The sequence below is a fragment of the Geotrypetes seraphini genome, chromosome 15 (genome assembly GCF_902459505.1).
Source record: "Geotrypetes seraphini chromosome 15, aGeoSer1.1, whole genome shotgun sequence".
Classification (NCBI taxonomy): domain Eukaryota; kingdom Metazoa; phylum Chordata; class Amphibia; order Gymnophiona; family Dermophiidae; genus Geotrypetes; species Geotrypetes seraphini.
Window position 1 is genome coordinate 39,097,467 of NC_047098.1, and position 15,108 is coordinate 39,112,574.

At 46.7% G+C, this 15,108-nt stretch overlaps 1 protein-coding gene across 1 annotated transcript in view; it reads left to right on the plus strand.

The window, feature by feature from the left end:
- ULK2 (unc-51 like autophagy activating kinase 2) overlaps positions 1-15,108 on the plus strand; it is a 252,205-nt gene that overhangs the window by 22,372 nt on the left and 214,725 nt on the right. Inside the window, exon 3 of the mRNA XM_033921554.1 lies at positions 12,769-12,810. Within this exon, the coding sequence (XP_033777445.1) occupies positions 12,769-12,810 (42 nt within the window). The remainder of the gene's footprint in view (positions 1-12,768; positions 12,811-15,108) is intronic.

The window sequence follows — 15,108 nt, forward strand, 5'->3', positions numbered from 1 at the left end:
ACTGCTGTATATCCTCTTGTGTTTATCTGGCTTGGTCTAAAAGGTCTTTTTTTCACTGAATCAACAGTTTGAGTTAAATTGTCAAGCTTAGAAGTAATACTTGTTACCTCTTCAGTAGTTTTGATTAATTTAGTCTCCAGTCGTTGAAGTGACCAGCTATATCCTTGCTTCATGTGGGGCAGTTTGAGAGTGTGGTGGTGAGTTGATTTCTGCTTTCTTTTGTTGTACTTAGTTCGTGCACGAGTGCCGGTTTGTTTTGGAGGGCGGCGGCGGCGGCTTTCTCCGTGTAAAAAAAAAAAAAATTGGCCGGACCGGGGTAATGGCGGCTGAGTCTAGTCAACGGTGTTTGCGCTGTGGGAAGCGCCAAACACTGTCGGGATTCTGCTCAGCCGGGTGTTCAGATACACCGGCAGAAGATTCTTTTTTGCAGGCGTGTGACTTAGCCATTTCCTGCGTCAGGAAGGCGTGCTCGATGTCCCCTGCCCTCGAGGTCGACTCGGTCTTGCTGCAGGGCTCTTCCGCGGCTGAGGGGAGTTCGGCAGCTGTCGGGGAGTCGGAAGCGCTAGAAGGAGCCGCGGCTCCGCTCTCCAGCGCTGAACAGGTTGGTTCGGCGGCTTTTGGGCTGGGCTCGTTCTCACCTGAGTTCATTATGCTGATGCATCGGGCTTTCATGTTGCAGAGCTCTCAGCCTGCTCAGTCGGTGCCTGTGAGCTTTCCGGTCCTTCCTGTGCCATCTACCTCTTCTGTTTTCAATAATATTAATGCTGGTGCGACTGCTGGTAATGATATTTCTCCATTGAAGTCGCCGGTAATAAAAAAGCGCAGACTCGATACCGCGGACGAGGGGGATCCTATTACAGTATGCCCTTTTTCTCTTCCTGAGTCTTTAGAGGAAGGTGAGGTCTTGGATTGGGAAGCGGAGGATCCCCCGGGTAAGGAAGTGGATGACCCTTCTGCTCTGCGTCTTTTTCATAGGGAAGAACTTTCTTCCTTAATTTCAAAGGCGTTGCAGGGTTTAAACATCTCACAGGAAGATGCTAAGGTGTCGGGAAATCCCCTTATGGCAGGTACTCGTAGGCCGCCTAAGTCCTTTCCGGTGCATGAAGCCATGCAAAAGCTTATCTCGGCGCAATGGGATACGCCAGAGGCCAGCTTAAGGGTGGCAAAGGCCATACGGCTCTTGTATCCGGTTGACCCGACCGAACTTGAGAGGTTTAAATTGCCCAGGGTTGATGCTCTGGTGGCCGCGGTTACCAAAAGGACTACCTTGCCGGTGGAAGGGGGAGTTACGCTGAAGGATGCCCAGGATAGAAAGATTGAATCTTCACTGAAAATGTCCTTTGAAGTGGCTGCTTTTACCTTACAGGCCGCGATTTGCAGCTCATATGCTGCGCGAGCGTGTCTGCAGTGGTCTCAAGTGATGGCGGATAATTTGATGGAGTCCGGGGGTTCTGTCCCTTCGGAACTGGCTGATTTGGAATCAGGTTTGGCTTATTTGGCAGATTCCTTATATGATATTATTCGCGCTTCTGCGAAGCAGATGTCGCTTTCAGTGGTTTCTCGCAGATCTTTATGGCTCCGTCATTGGGCGGCAGATGCGGCGTCCAAGCTTTGGCTTGTGAAACTCCCTTTTAAAGGGGGTTTATTGTTTGGAGAAGAGTTAGATAGATTGGTGAAGGATTTTGGTGACACCAAAACTCAGAGGTTACCGGAGGACAGGCCTAGGCCCCCTTTGAAGTCCTTGTCATCTAGAACACGTTTCAGGGATGTTAGGAGATACAGGTCTGGTAAACCATTCTTCAGATCCACATCTGGTTCTTTCTCTTCTTCGAGACCTAGGTTTCAGCAGAAGAGTTCCTTTCGTACGACGAAACCTCCTTCAGCCCAGCCAGTCCGTGCCCCAGCGAACCGCACTCCACAATGACGGGGTCTTGGCTCCCTCCGCCTTTCCCTTAGGGGGACGGCTGTCGGCTTTCTTGGCGGAGTGGGCCAAAATCACGTCAGATCAGTGGGTGTTGGGCATTATTCAAGAAGGCTACAAGTTAGAATTCGCCTCTCCCGTCGCCGATTCTTTCTTGGTGTACCCGTGCAATGGGGCGGCCAAGGGAGACTCGGTCCGCTTAACTCTTCAGGTGCTTCGGGATCTGGGGGCGGTGGTGCCGGTGCCACCAGAAGAGGTGGGCCTCGGCATATATTCCCTATACTTCATTGTTCCCAAAAAGGGGGGGTCGTTCAGGCCGGTGCTGGATCTCAAAGAGGTCAACAGGTTTCTCAGTGTTCGCCATTTCCGTATGGAGACGGTTCGCTCGGTTATTGCGGCTGTAAGGCCGGGAGAGTTTCTCACGTCCCTAGATCTCAAGGAGGCGTACCTCCATATTCCGATCTGGCCTCCGCATTAGCAGTTTCTGCGGTTTGCGATCCTGGGCCAGCATTATCAATTTCGGGCGATGCCCTTTGGCCTTGCAACGGCTCCCCGCACCTTTTCAAAAGTAATGGTGGTAGTGGCAGCTTTTCTCCGCAAGGAAGGAATTCGGGTACACCCTTACTTAGACGACTGGTTGATCCGCGCTTCTTCCAAGCAGGAGAGTTTGTCGGTGACTCAAAGAGTAATCTCTCTCCTTCAGTCGTTGGGGTGGATCGTCAACTTTCCCAAGAGTTCTCTGTCCCCGTCCCAGTCTTTGGTGCATCTGGGGGTCAGGTTCGACACTTGTCTGGGGAAGGTGTTTCTACCCCGAGACCGGGGAGAGAAGTTGCAGTCTCAGATTCGGCTACTTCTCGGGTCGCCCAGACCTCGGGTTTGGGATTATGTACAGGTACTAGGCTCGATGGTGGTGACTCTGGAGGTGGTGCCCTGGGCTCGGTTCCACATGAGGCCATTACAGAAGTCTCTGCTTTCTCGATGGTCCCCGGCATCTCTGGACTACAATCTGCGTCTCCAGTGGAGTCCTCAGGCGGCTCGCAGCATGCACTGGTGGCTAAACGAGTTCCATCTATTCCGGGGCATGCTGCTAGCGACGCCAGAATGGGTCGTGATTACGACGGATGCCAGTCTTCTGGGCTGGGGGGCTCAGTGCCTGCAAGCTTCAGTACAGGGGGTGTGGTCCTCGGAGGAGGCCCAGTGTTCAATCAATTTGCTAGAGTTGAGAGCTATCAGGCTTGCGCTTCGGGTGTTTCAGTCCCTGATTCAGGACCGTCCGACCAGGATCTTTTCGGACAGTGTCACGGCGGTGGCATATATCAATCGTCAAGGGGGTACCCGGAGTCCTCAGTTAGCCGAAGAGGCAATGATACTGTTTCGGTGGGCGGAGGTGCATGTTCCTCTTCTATCAGCGGCTCACATTGCGGGTCACGAAAATGTTCAAGCGGACTTCCTCAGCAGAAATCTTCTCGATCCAGGCGAATGGGAGCTGTCTACTCGGGCGTTCGATCTACTGGTCCTTCGGTGGGGGCTTCCAGAGATGGCTCTCATGGCCTCATCCCGGAATGCAAAACTGCCTCGGTTCTTCAGCAGACGCAAGGAGAGGGGCTCGGAGGGGGTGGACGCGTTAGCTCTCCCGTGGCCTCAGAATTCCCTTCTGTATGTATTTCCTCCTTGGCCAATGATAGGGCGAGTGTTACAACGCATCTCTCTCTTTCAGAGCAGGGTGATCCTGGTGGCTCCGGATTGGCCACTTCGGCCATGGTACGTGGATCTGATTCAACTATCAGCAGGCGATCGATTTACGTTCCAGGTGACTCCGGACTTACTGACTCAGGGTCCGATCTCCATGGAAAATCCGGCCCTATTTGGTCTTACGGCCTGGCTATTGAACGGTCGCGGCTGAGGAAGAGGGGCTATTCGGAACAGGTTATTGCCACTCTGCTTCAAGCTAAGAAGATTTCTACTTCTGCCTCCTATGCTAGAGTCTGGAGAATTTTTGAGTCATGGTGCGGAAGGCAGAGGATTGCGCCCTTCCAGGCATCTCTGTCGGCTATTCTTTCTTTTCTGCAGGAGGGCGTATCTAAAGGGTTAGCCTATAACTCTCTGAAGGTTCAGGTGGCGGCCATTGCCTGTTACAGGGGCCGGGTGTCTCGCTCGACGCTCGCATCGCAGCCTGACGTGGTCCGATTCCTCAAGGGGGTTCACCATATCCGCCCGCCGGTAAAGCGAACCTGTCCAGCGTGGAATCTTAAACTTGTCCTTGGGAGGTTGCAAGTGGCTCCGTTTGAGCCTCTGTCTGCGGCGACTTTGAAGGATGTCACGTTGAAAACAGTGTTTTTGGTGGCTATGGCTTCTGCAAGACGAGTGTCGAAGCTGCAGGCGCTTTCTTGCAGGGAACCTTTTTTGCGTATTTCGGATGCTGGAGTGTCTCTGCGGACAGTGCCGTCCTTCCTTCCTAAGGTGGTTTCTTCCTTCCATATGAACCAGAGTTTATTCCTCCCGGCCTTTCGGAAGGAGGATTGGGGAAAACGATTCTCATTGTTGCTTCTACTGGATGTACGCCGGATGGTTCTACATTATTTAGGGGTGACTAACGACTTTCGGCGGTCAGATCATCTCTTCGTGTTATTTGCGGGCAAAAACAAGGGTATGGCTGCGTCTAAAGCTTCCATTGCTCGTTGGGTCAAAGAAACTATTGCTTCGGCTTATTTGTTGACGGGGAAGCAAGTACCGGAGCAACTTCGTGCTCATTCAGCTCGAGCATTGGCTACGTCTTGGGCAGAGTCCGGGGGTATGTCTTTGGAGGAAATTTGCCGGGCGGCTACTTGGTCGTCTAGGAATACCTTTTCAAAACATTACCGTTTGGACGTGGCTGCCTGTGCGGAGGCAAGCTTTGGCGCTTCGGTGATTGCAGAGGCGGCATTGGCTTCCCACCCAGTTTGAGTTTGCTTTGCTACATCCCACTTGTCTCTGGATTCATCTGCTGCTTTGCTAAGGAAGGTAAAATTATGTTCTTACCTGTTAATTTTCTTTCCTTTAGAAGCAGCAGATGAATCCAGAGCCCCACCCCGGTGGTCTATCTGTTTGTCTATTAGGTTGTTCAGTTGGGGTATTGTTGGTGATTGTATTCTTGCTTTTCGGATTTAAACGTTTAATACTGGAATGAAGTTTTTTGGATGCTCATTTTCCTTTCTCGGGATGTTTGGGCAAGGTGCATAACTGAATGAACAGGAGGAACACCAGTCTATAAGGCCAACTGTTAATCAGTTTCTCTATCTCCACCTGCTGGTCGATGTGAGCTATTCCCACTTGTCTCTTGATTCATCTGCTGCTTCTAAAGGAAAGAAAATTAACAGGTAAGAACATAATTTTACCTTCCTTCACGGCCGTCCAGCTCAGCATACCCCCCTCCGCTGAATTTGACAAGAGAGCTTCCCTCCGATGTCAGTGCTGACATCAGAGGGAAGCCTTTCTGGTTAGCCGGGAATCCAGTTACCTCATCTGACCTCCTTCCAGCTTAGCTGCTCCTTGTCTTCAGCGCCAGCCACATGCAGTGTATTAAGAGCCGCTGTGCGCTGTCCTGGCAAACAAATGTGGCTGGCGCTGAAGGCAAGAAGGAGCAGCCAAGCTGGAAGGAGGACGGTCGAGGTAACTGAGATCCCCAGCTGACCAGGAAGGCTTCCCTCTGACGTCAGCTCTGACATCGGATGGAAGGCCTCGTGTCGGCTTCGGTGGAGGGGAGCCTGTTTATAAATGGAATCCCTGGCGGCATACGCATTGGGTGTGAGGGTGGGAGACTGTTCCACCCGCGATAGGGAGAGAAGGTGGCTGCTGCTGCATGCGCGTTTGTGAGGGGAGCTGCTGATCTGGAGGGGAAGGAAGGGAGGCAACTTGGCAGTGAATGGCCTTATCCCATTACCCGCGGCAACCAGTTAATTGTTTCCCCTGTTCCGGTGGGTTACCCGCAGCTACCCGCGGGTAACAGTTACTGTGTCATTCTCTAATCTTCAGCCTTATGATCAGATTTTCTAGATTTTATTTTATTTTTTTTGTTTGGCAATCTGTAGAGCCCAAGAGGAGCTGCAGGTGCCATTGACTTTTTCGTACTGGTGACATTTTTAGCAACAATATGAAGACAGCTGTGTTATTGTTCCAAAGCCCCTGGGATTTTGCATTGCTGAAATAGCTGAAGACCAGAATTCCTTGCTGCAGTGTATCAGTGTTCTCCTAGGGGAATTCTACACCTTGGAATAAGTTTGAGCTGTTGCTTAAGGACTTCGGTTATATTGCATTTTCATCTTTTATGCAAAATTTTAAAATATACACAGAATTCTATTTTTTTGACTTACAGGAGTTACTACATCCCCCCTTTTTTTACAAAGCCATGCTGTCGAACTGCCCATTCTATTCCTATGGGTGGCTCCTCATTTAGCTTGTGCTGCTTGGTAGCGTGGCTTTGTAAAAGGGGGATTAAATGTGATATTAGTGCCTTAATAGAATACATACCATCTCTGTTAGTGTATGTATATCTCGTGAGTTTTCCTGAAAGATTTGCCATGGTAGCAGTAATGGCTTCTCTGGGAGGGATTTCCTGTTCTGATGACAGATAGAATTAAATGCTAGTGCCAGCTCTAAACTTCCTGTTGGTAATGGCTAAATTTAAAAGCAGTCGGAGAACTGAAGTCAATTTGTATAATCAATTTTTTAATGATATATTGTATATCAATTAGAATTTGAGACTTCTGTGCTCTACATTCTTAATGGATTATGATTGTACACACATGTTACACACACTTATCTCATCCTTTTCTTTTTATATTAAGTGATACCAAATTGATACTTTGGTCCTTTTATCATAACATAGATACTTCTGGTATATTGGCATCTGAAAACTCAGCAGTCTCTTAAGTGCACTTAAACCTACATGATCAATCACTCTTGTTTTTGAGTTCCTGTGGCGCCATCATAGATATGGAATGGGTCGAAACTGAGTTACTGCAATCTGTAGTTACTCTCATTTGAGGCATTTTAACTCTTTCCTTTAAATTTCCCAGAGAAAAGTGGCTAAATTGGCAGCAGTTTGAAACTTGTGATCACTTCTGCAATAGCCCCAGTTAGTAGCAGTCATTCATTTCTCCTGGGCATTGTGAACCTTGGAACAAAGTGTAGTCGATTTCACTTTTTTTTGTCAGTGTTTAAAAGGAGTTTACCAAAAGGAATGGAAGAGTAGTGTAATGGGTGGTGTAACGGCTTGAGAATCAGGAATTGGGTACAGTGCCCACTGCAGCTCCCTGTGACCTTGGGCAAGTCACTTAACCCTCCAAGTCACTTAACCTTGGGCAAGTCACTTAACCCTCCCAAATAAATACCTGTATATAATACTAGTCTTTAAGCCCGTTACATTAACGGGTGCTAGAATAGATGTGTGTGTCTGTCTTTCTTTCTTTCTCTCCCCTTGGCCGCTGTCTGTCTATGTTTATTTGTTTTTCTCTCCTTGGACACTGGCTGTCTCTCCTTGGACGCTGCCTGAATGTCTTCCTTTCTGTCTGTCTGAATGGCCCCCTGTGTGTCATTCTTTGTGTCTGTGTCCTTGTGTCATTCCCCCCCCCCCCCCCCCCCCCCCAGAGCTAAGCTGTCTGCTTCCAGCATACCCCTTCCCCCCCCCAGAGCAAAGCTGTCTACCTCCCATCACACCTCCAACAAAAGCATCCCCCTGTACCTGCAGCACTGGCACGACACCCTTCAGCCAATCGTGAGTGCTCAGGCGCGACAGGGAGCAGGGCCTGCAGCTTCTTTGGCGTCGGTGAGGAAGGAGAGGTTGGCCCAACTCTCCGCTATCTGCACTCAGCACAACCCTCCCACCAAAACAGCCCCCTTTCCTGCCTGCTCCATGGCCCTTCTTTTTCCTCTTCCCCTCCCGTTCTTCCCCTCCCTCCAGTCACCGCTGCCATTCCTATTTAAAACGGCCTGCTGAGGTTCGCGGCTGGCTGTAGCGAACCTCGCAGGCCGCTGTTCACCTCAGTAGCATGTTCCCTCTGATGCGATCGCGTCAGAGGGAACGTGCTACCACGTGGAGAGCAGCCTGCGAGGTTCGCTACAGCCGGCCGTGAACCTCAGCAGGCCGTTTTAAATAGGAATGGCAGCGGTGACTGGAGGGAGGGGAAGAACAGGAGCGGTAGCGGTTGTTGCGGAAGGGGGGGAGTCGGCGACGTGCAGGCCGCTGTGAACAGGAGCGGCAGCGGCGGCAAGACCATGAGCCCTCCTCCCGCCATCCGCTGCCAGAGCCGCTCCTGTCGCCCGATGCAGCTAACTGGCGCATACGCCTCAAGCCGCGGCCAAGGCTGGGGACTCGCGCATGCGTACTCCTGCGGCCACAGACCTACACCGCACAGAACACGCAAATAGGAGTGCGCATGCGCGGCTAGCTCTTTATTATATTAGATGCAAACTGCTTTGATTGTAACCACAGAAAGGCGGTTTATCAAATCCCATTCTCTACTGGTGACCAGTAAAAATATAACAACTCTAGCTATTGATAACCATGGATAGTGTTGCCTGAATATCACTCTGTCACAGTACTATAAATATGGTTCTTAGGTATAGTTGGGATGATGCAAAGGTGGGAACACAAAAACATCAATATTCAGCCACTATAAGGATAACAGTTGGTGGCTGTCACATTATATTTGACAGTGCTGAATATGTGTATATATATTTTTTTAATGTTGTGGGGCTGATTAGATAGTTGCACTGCATTAAATATTTCCTTAGTAAATTAAGCCTTAAATGACTTTCTGTAATAAGGACTCTTTTTACTAAAAGGTATGAATTTTGCAGGTAGCTTGCAGTAGCTTCAAAGCCTCAACATTAACTGTTGAAATACTTATGATCTTCCTATACGGTTAATACAGAGACAATACATTTGCTATGTGTATGCATTGCAGATAATACCAATGCTACCTATTGATGTTAACTGGTGCATTAATAGTTAAAGCATAGCACCATATTGTGTGTTACTTATAAGGTACATTCCAAGCCCATTCCCCATACCATTCCATGTTTCATTTGAAGCAGGAAAAAGTAAGTACGAAGGCTTCCTTTTACGAAACTGTGATAGCAGTTTCTAGCATTGGGAAGCCATGTTGAATGGCCTGCACTGCTCCTGATGCTCAGAGTTCCTATGAGCGTCGGGAGCAGCGCAGGCCACTCAGCGCGGCTCTCTGCGCTAGAAACTGCTATCACAGTTTCGTAAAAAAGGGGGGTAAGCGTCAAACAGCTGCTTTAGCTGTTGACGTGGAGGAATTTTCATGTTAACTGCTTAATGCGCTTTAGCAGAACAGGCCCTCAGGCTCTTCTCGTCTGTTAATGGGTAGAGACATTAATGAATTAGTCACTGTATATACACGGTTGAGTCACATTATGCCCACTGACTACCTCTGACGTCAGGAATGCACAGCAAATGAATGGATGCAGTGTCATGTGCAGACTTCATGAGTATATAAGGTGGGATATCAGTAAATTGCCAATATAGCAACTGTGGCTGTCGTGGGGAAAAAATCCGCAATTTATCAGACATTGAAAAATGCATGGTCATCAACTACTATTGCTGCCCAATTCATGTAAAATTTTTTGATTCAATTTGTCTATTGAATTGATTTTTCAATTTGATTCCATTCACTTTTCCTGCCCAATAAGGTGTGTTTTTTGTTTTGTTTTTTTCCCCAAAACATCCTGGCGGGTTTATTTTGTAGCCTCTTACCCCTTTGCCCTCTCCAGCCCCATGAAATTGTTATCAAATTATACATACAGTGTGAGGTAATACTGTATTTCATAAACAGCAGCGGACCATTAACATTGCCTTCGTTTCAGGTGACTTGTATTATTAGTATGAGTCTTTTTGGACCCCTGGTAGGGATTTCTTAAAAAGCCACGGTTTTACTCTTACTCCTATTATTTCTATAGTTCTACCAGACACATGCACCACTATACAGTGAACACTTAAGAGATGGTTCCTGCTTGAGAGAGCTTACAGCTTAATTATGACTGCTCAGGTAGAGATTTATAAGGGGCCTGATGAGGCACATAGACTATAGAGCAGTGGTTCCCAACCCTGTCTTGGAGGACCCCCAGGCCAGTTGGGTTTTCAGGATAGCCCTAATGAATATGCATGAGAGAGATCTGCATATAATGGAAGTGCCAGGCATGCAAATCTGCTCCATGCATATTCATTAGGGCTATCATGAAAACTCAGCTGGCCTGGGGGAACCACTTCTTTAAAGAGATTGACATAGATATTGGTGCTTTGCAAGTTGGTAGGGTTAGGACTTATATGCAGCTTTTTAAAAGTGGGCCTTTAACCTGGATTTGAATACCACCAGAGAGGGGCCCAATGCACCGAGCCAGGCAGGGGCCCAATGCTGTAGTGTAAATAAAATAAACAAAAAAGACTTTTCCTCTCTCTGTTAGACAGTGAGCGTGGGCTAGGACCTAATACACATTTCAAATCTGACATATTATAATTACAAAGTAGAAAATAAAATTATTTTTTCTATCTTTTGTTATCTGGTCATTTTATTATTCAAATCATGTTGGTCCCAGGCTCTTCTGTTAATTCGCTCACCAGGGTCTCCTGCTCATTTGACTTTTTCTTCTTTCTCCATGCTCAACATCCAACTTCCATCTCTGTACTTTCCCTTCCACTGCCATATCCAACATTTCTGTCTACCATCTCTCTCCTCCCCCCTCCCTTCTTGTGTCCTGGGTCAAACCTCTTCATTCCCCTCCATGCAGCATATCTCCCTTCCTCCCATCCCATTATCATGTGCACCATTTCTTTGTCCTCATGCACCATCTCTCCCTGCCCTCTACCCTATGTCCAAACATTTCTCCATCTCTTCTCCATGCATGTCATCCTGTGGGGGATGGAAGGGAATTTCCCTCTCACCCCTTTCTACCTCTGGTGCATCTCTTCCTTCCTCTCCTCTATCCCATCTCCAGCAGTTCTTCCTCTCTCCTCACCCCCCCCCCCAGTGTGCAGCAGCTTTCCATCCCTCCTATTCCCCTGTGCAGCACTGACCGACTGACTGACCCCCTTCCCCCCCCCCCCCCCCCGGGCCTCCTAAAGTAGCAGCGATGGTGGTGGTGACCGGCTTGGCAGAAGCAGTGCGGAGAACAGGCTTCTCACGGCCTGCCCACCAGGGCTTACCTCTGCCATGTCATCAGTGATGTGGCAGAGGGAAGACCCCAGCAAAGCAGACCAGGTGAAGCCTATTCACTGCGCTGCCACTGCCAAGCCGGTCACTGTCACCACTGCTACATTAGGAGGCCCAGAAGTATGTCAGGAGTCAGGACGCACTGAATCAGTGAGTCCTTTGTTTTTGGTTTTTTTTTAAAGTGAATGCAGTCTATTTGAATAGGTGAATTGGGCAGTACTTTCGACTACCGGACCAAGGGCAGCAGTATTTTGGAAACGGCAGAGTTTGTGACCTGTTCATAGGCTGCTGTGGTTTTAAGTGTACTTGTGGGTGGACGAATGGAACCTTTTTGACAACTCAACGTAACTGGGGCAGCATGAGCCATTGATGTGAGAGGTGAACGTTGGCTGCACAAGTTGGTGCGGGTTGATCGGCACATTGCTGTGGAGCAGCTTGCTGTCCAAACGAACCAGAGGGCTTCAAGATGTGTCCCCAAAATAACTGTGCAGCAAACCCTGTTGTAAATGGGGCTCTGGAGCAGATAGCTGATGACTGCATCCAAGCTCACGAGGGTTTATTGCAAAAAATGGCTGCAGTTTGCACAAGAGTACCAACATTGGATTTGTACCAACTGACAGTTACCTTCTTATAAGATCATGAGGGGCATAGAGTAGAGAGAGGGCATAGAGAGAGTAGAGGGACAGATTCTTCAAACTTTCAAAAAATATAAGAACAAGAGGGCAATATAAGAACTGAAAGGGGACAGATTCAAAACAAATGCTAGGAAGTTCTTCTTTACCCAGCATGTGGTGGACACCTGGAATGCGCTTCCAGAGGACGTAATAGGGCAGAGTATGGTATTGGGGTTTAAGAAAGAATTGGACAATTTCCTGCTGGAAAGGAGGATAGAAGGGTATAAATAGAGGATCACTGCACAGGTCCTGGATCTGTTGGGGCCGCTGCGTGAGCGGGCTGCTGGGCACGATGGACCTCAGGTCTGACCCAGCAGAGGCATTGCTTATGTTCTTCAATGAGTCACGTTTTGAGTTTCATCAAATGGATGGATGCTAGAATATCAAGGCATGAAACCACAGAGAACAAATATCCAGCAACCATTGTTGGATGTACACAAGCTGGTGGTAGCAGCATTATGATCTGGGTCTCTGGAAGGCACACTCAACTCTTATGGGTATCTCTTCATCCTTGCTGATCAAGTATACTCGTACATGTTGATGGTTTTCCTTATGGCCGATGGGAACTTTCAGCAGGACAATGCAACATGTTATAGCACCAGAATTGTTCCTGAGTGGTTCACAGAGCACCCAGTTACTATCCTATCTTCTGACTTCCCCAGACCTTAACCCTTAATCGAGTAAATTTGGGACCACCTCAATTGACATGTTCGATGACGCAATGCAACCATCCAGCATCTTACTGAGTCACTCCCACTGTATTGGGCTGCTTTCCTTTCCAAGGCAGTAATTCTGGATATTAGTAGATGGTCATAATAATGTGACTTGACTGCGTATGTTTCAAAACCGGGTTTGGTTTATTAGTAGTAAGTTCACATTAAGATTTTATGTAATTACTTAGGGGCAGCAGATGAAAAAAAAAATATTTGCCATAATTTTAATGTTTGTCTTGCTTTTCTAGGAACTGCAGCATGAAAACATCGTGGCTCTGTATGATGTCCAGGTTTGTGTTTCTTGTTTTACTCTGATAGTGTTAAATCTGCCAGAACCACAGCTGCCATTTTTGACTTGAACCAAGGAATCTCATGCCTGACTTTGTCTTCACAAAATCTGCTTACGCTACTGAAATATGATTTGATTAATCTAAAAATATGGATCGGTGTTTCTGAGGCATCCATTACTAGAATGGAAAACTATGTGCTTTGTGCAGGAAGGTGATAGTCTCAGTGGTGTTCAGAGCATTTGCTCTTCTGTATGCACTTAGCTAATTTGTGCTGTCAGACAGTGCCTGTAAATAGAATGAAATCTAGAGTGGGACTGTGCACTGAGCTGTTTGTGTGTAAGTGCTCGGTCTACTGTATAACTGCTAAGTTCTAGTCAAAGTTAATATTATTTGAAAAGGTCATATAAATGGGATTAGAAGAGTTTTCAGCAAAAATCAATACAGAGTATAAATTGGTACTGAAATGTGATTCAAATTTTATGGGAAACTGTCTGCTGTGAATGAAATGACTTGAATTTTAATAAACTGACTCAATACTGGCACCCTGGCAACTGCTTTGTTGCTGGCTAAACATACCTGAATCAGTGCAATTTGCAATTATTTGGTTAGATGAGAGGTACTTAACTCATTTACCTATAACAAGATTCGGGATGCATTTTTTATCGAGGTTTGGGTGGGGTTGTGTGATTTTTGGTACCTGATTGAGCAATTTTGCTAGGGTGGGGAGAGGGGGAATTTTTAAGCATTTTTGACTAAAGATGGCGCTGTAACTTTGACAGGAGCTGTTCTCTGGGGGAGGGGTGTGTGTAAAGAGAATGCCAGGCTAAAGAAAAAGAAAACGCATGTTTACCTGCCTTGTCAGTTGGAAAGATGCCATTAAAGTGAAGGCTGGTCATGAGACTTCTATTCTTAGGTTTTTATACCGCCTTAGTTTGTCTCCTGCATCAGATGCTCATTCTCAAAGTGACAAGGGGATATATTAAATATTACAGTTATGTAAAAGACACATTTCTGGAAGGCATTTGGAAAAATTTTATAGTGGAACAACATACTGCATATCTTGGTAAGGTTGATACTTTAGATAGAACATGCTTTTCTATTCCACAGTGTGATTTTAGTAGACTTGAAAATTTGGGCCGCTTACTCACAGCTGTTTAGCTTATTTGCTAGAACATTATATATTCTTTTAAAAAAGATGGGCTACTATGTTTGTTCATTAGATTATTATGCCTGCTTGTGTGCTCAGATGACCTTTAAGCTCTTTAGAATATGCATTGATGGCTAATTCAGCAAGCACAGTGAAGTTAGTGTTTCCAAATAGCAGCATAACTTCTACTGCTTATTGCTATAGTTTTCTCCTGCATATTTCCCTTTGTGAAGACAGTTGTCTAAAACTTCAAGACTTGCAAGGTAAGGTATAGAACATATAAAGTTTTATTTTCCAAGTTCAGCATACACATTGTCATTGTCCCATCCTTCAAATAATTTTTTTTTTTTTTAAATCATAGCTATTCACATGCCTATCAAGCTTATGAAGATTTTGAAACTAAGCAGACAAACCACATATTCTATTTTGTCACCTCACATGTTACACTTTGCTTTGATTGCAGGCTTTTGGAGCAGAAAACTCCTTTTTTCTCATCTTGACTTAATCATTTTACTGTACTGTTGCTGATGTATGAAACTGCACACGCAGTCACATTAAAATACTGAGTTTGCTTGCAGTATATTGCTTTATGTGGAGCTTTGATAGTACAAAATTAGTTACTTTAGTAGGTGTATGATGTATCCTCAAGGATGAGGCTTTCCACTGTATGGTATTAAGCATTCCTTCCATTAGTATACCTCCAAATTTCCCATCTGTCTATGATGAAGCAGTTCAGATTTAAAGTCTCAGCTGTCAGAAAGCTGACATGAAGTCATGGTCTGACATGATGGATAATACTATCTCAATATTAAAGGTTTCCATTCCACTGGAAATCATCCCATATGACTTGGAGAATTATTAATGGTTGTATTAAATGGTGCTAAGATTGATGCCAGCACTGTCATTGCTCTTCATTTCTATTCACAACAAAATATGTGCAGTAAAGTGAACATGTACCGTATTTTTTGCTCCATAAGATGCACCTCACCATAAGACGCACCCACCTGTAGAGGAGGAAAAACCAACAACAAAAAAATTTGAACCAAATGGTGTGCCCTATACTCTGACCCCCTCTGGTGGTCTAGTGGTAGACCTGGACAGGATACGTCTAATGGTAGACACGTGTAGTGGCAGCCAGCTTCCCCCATACC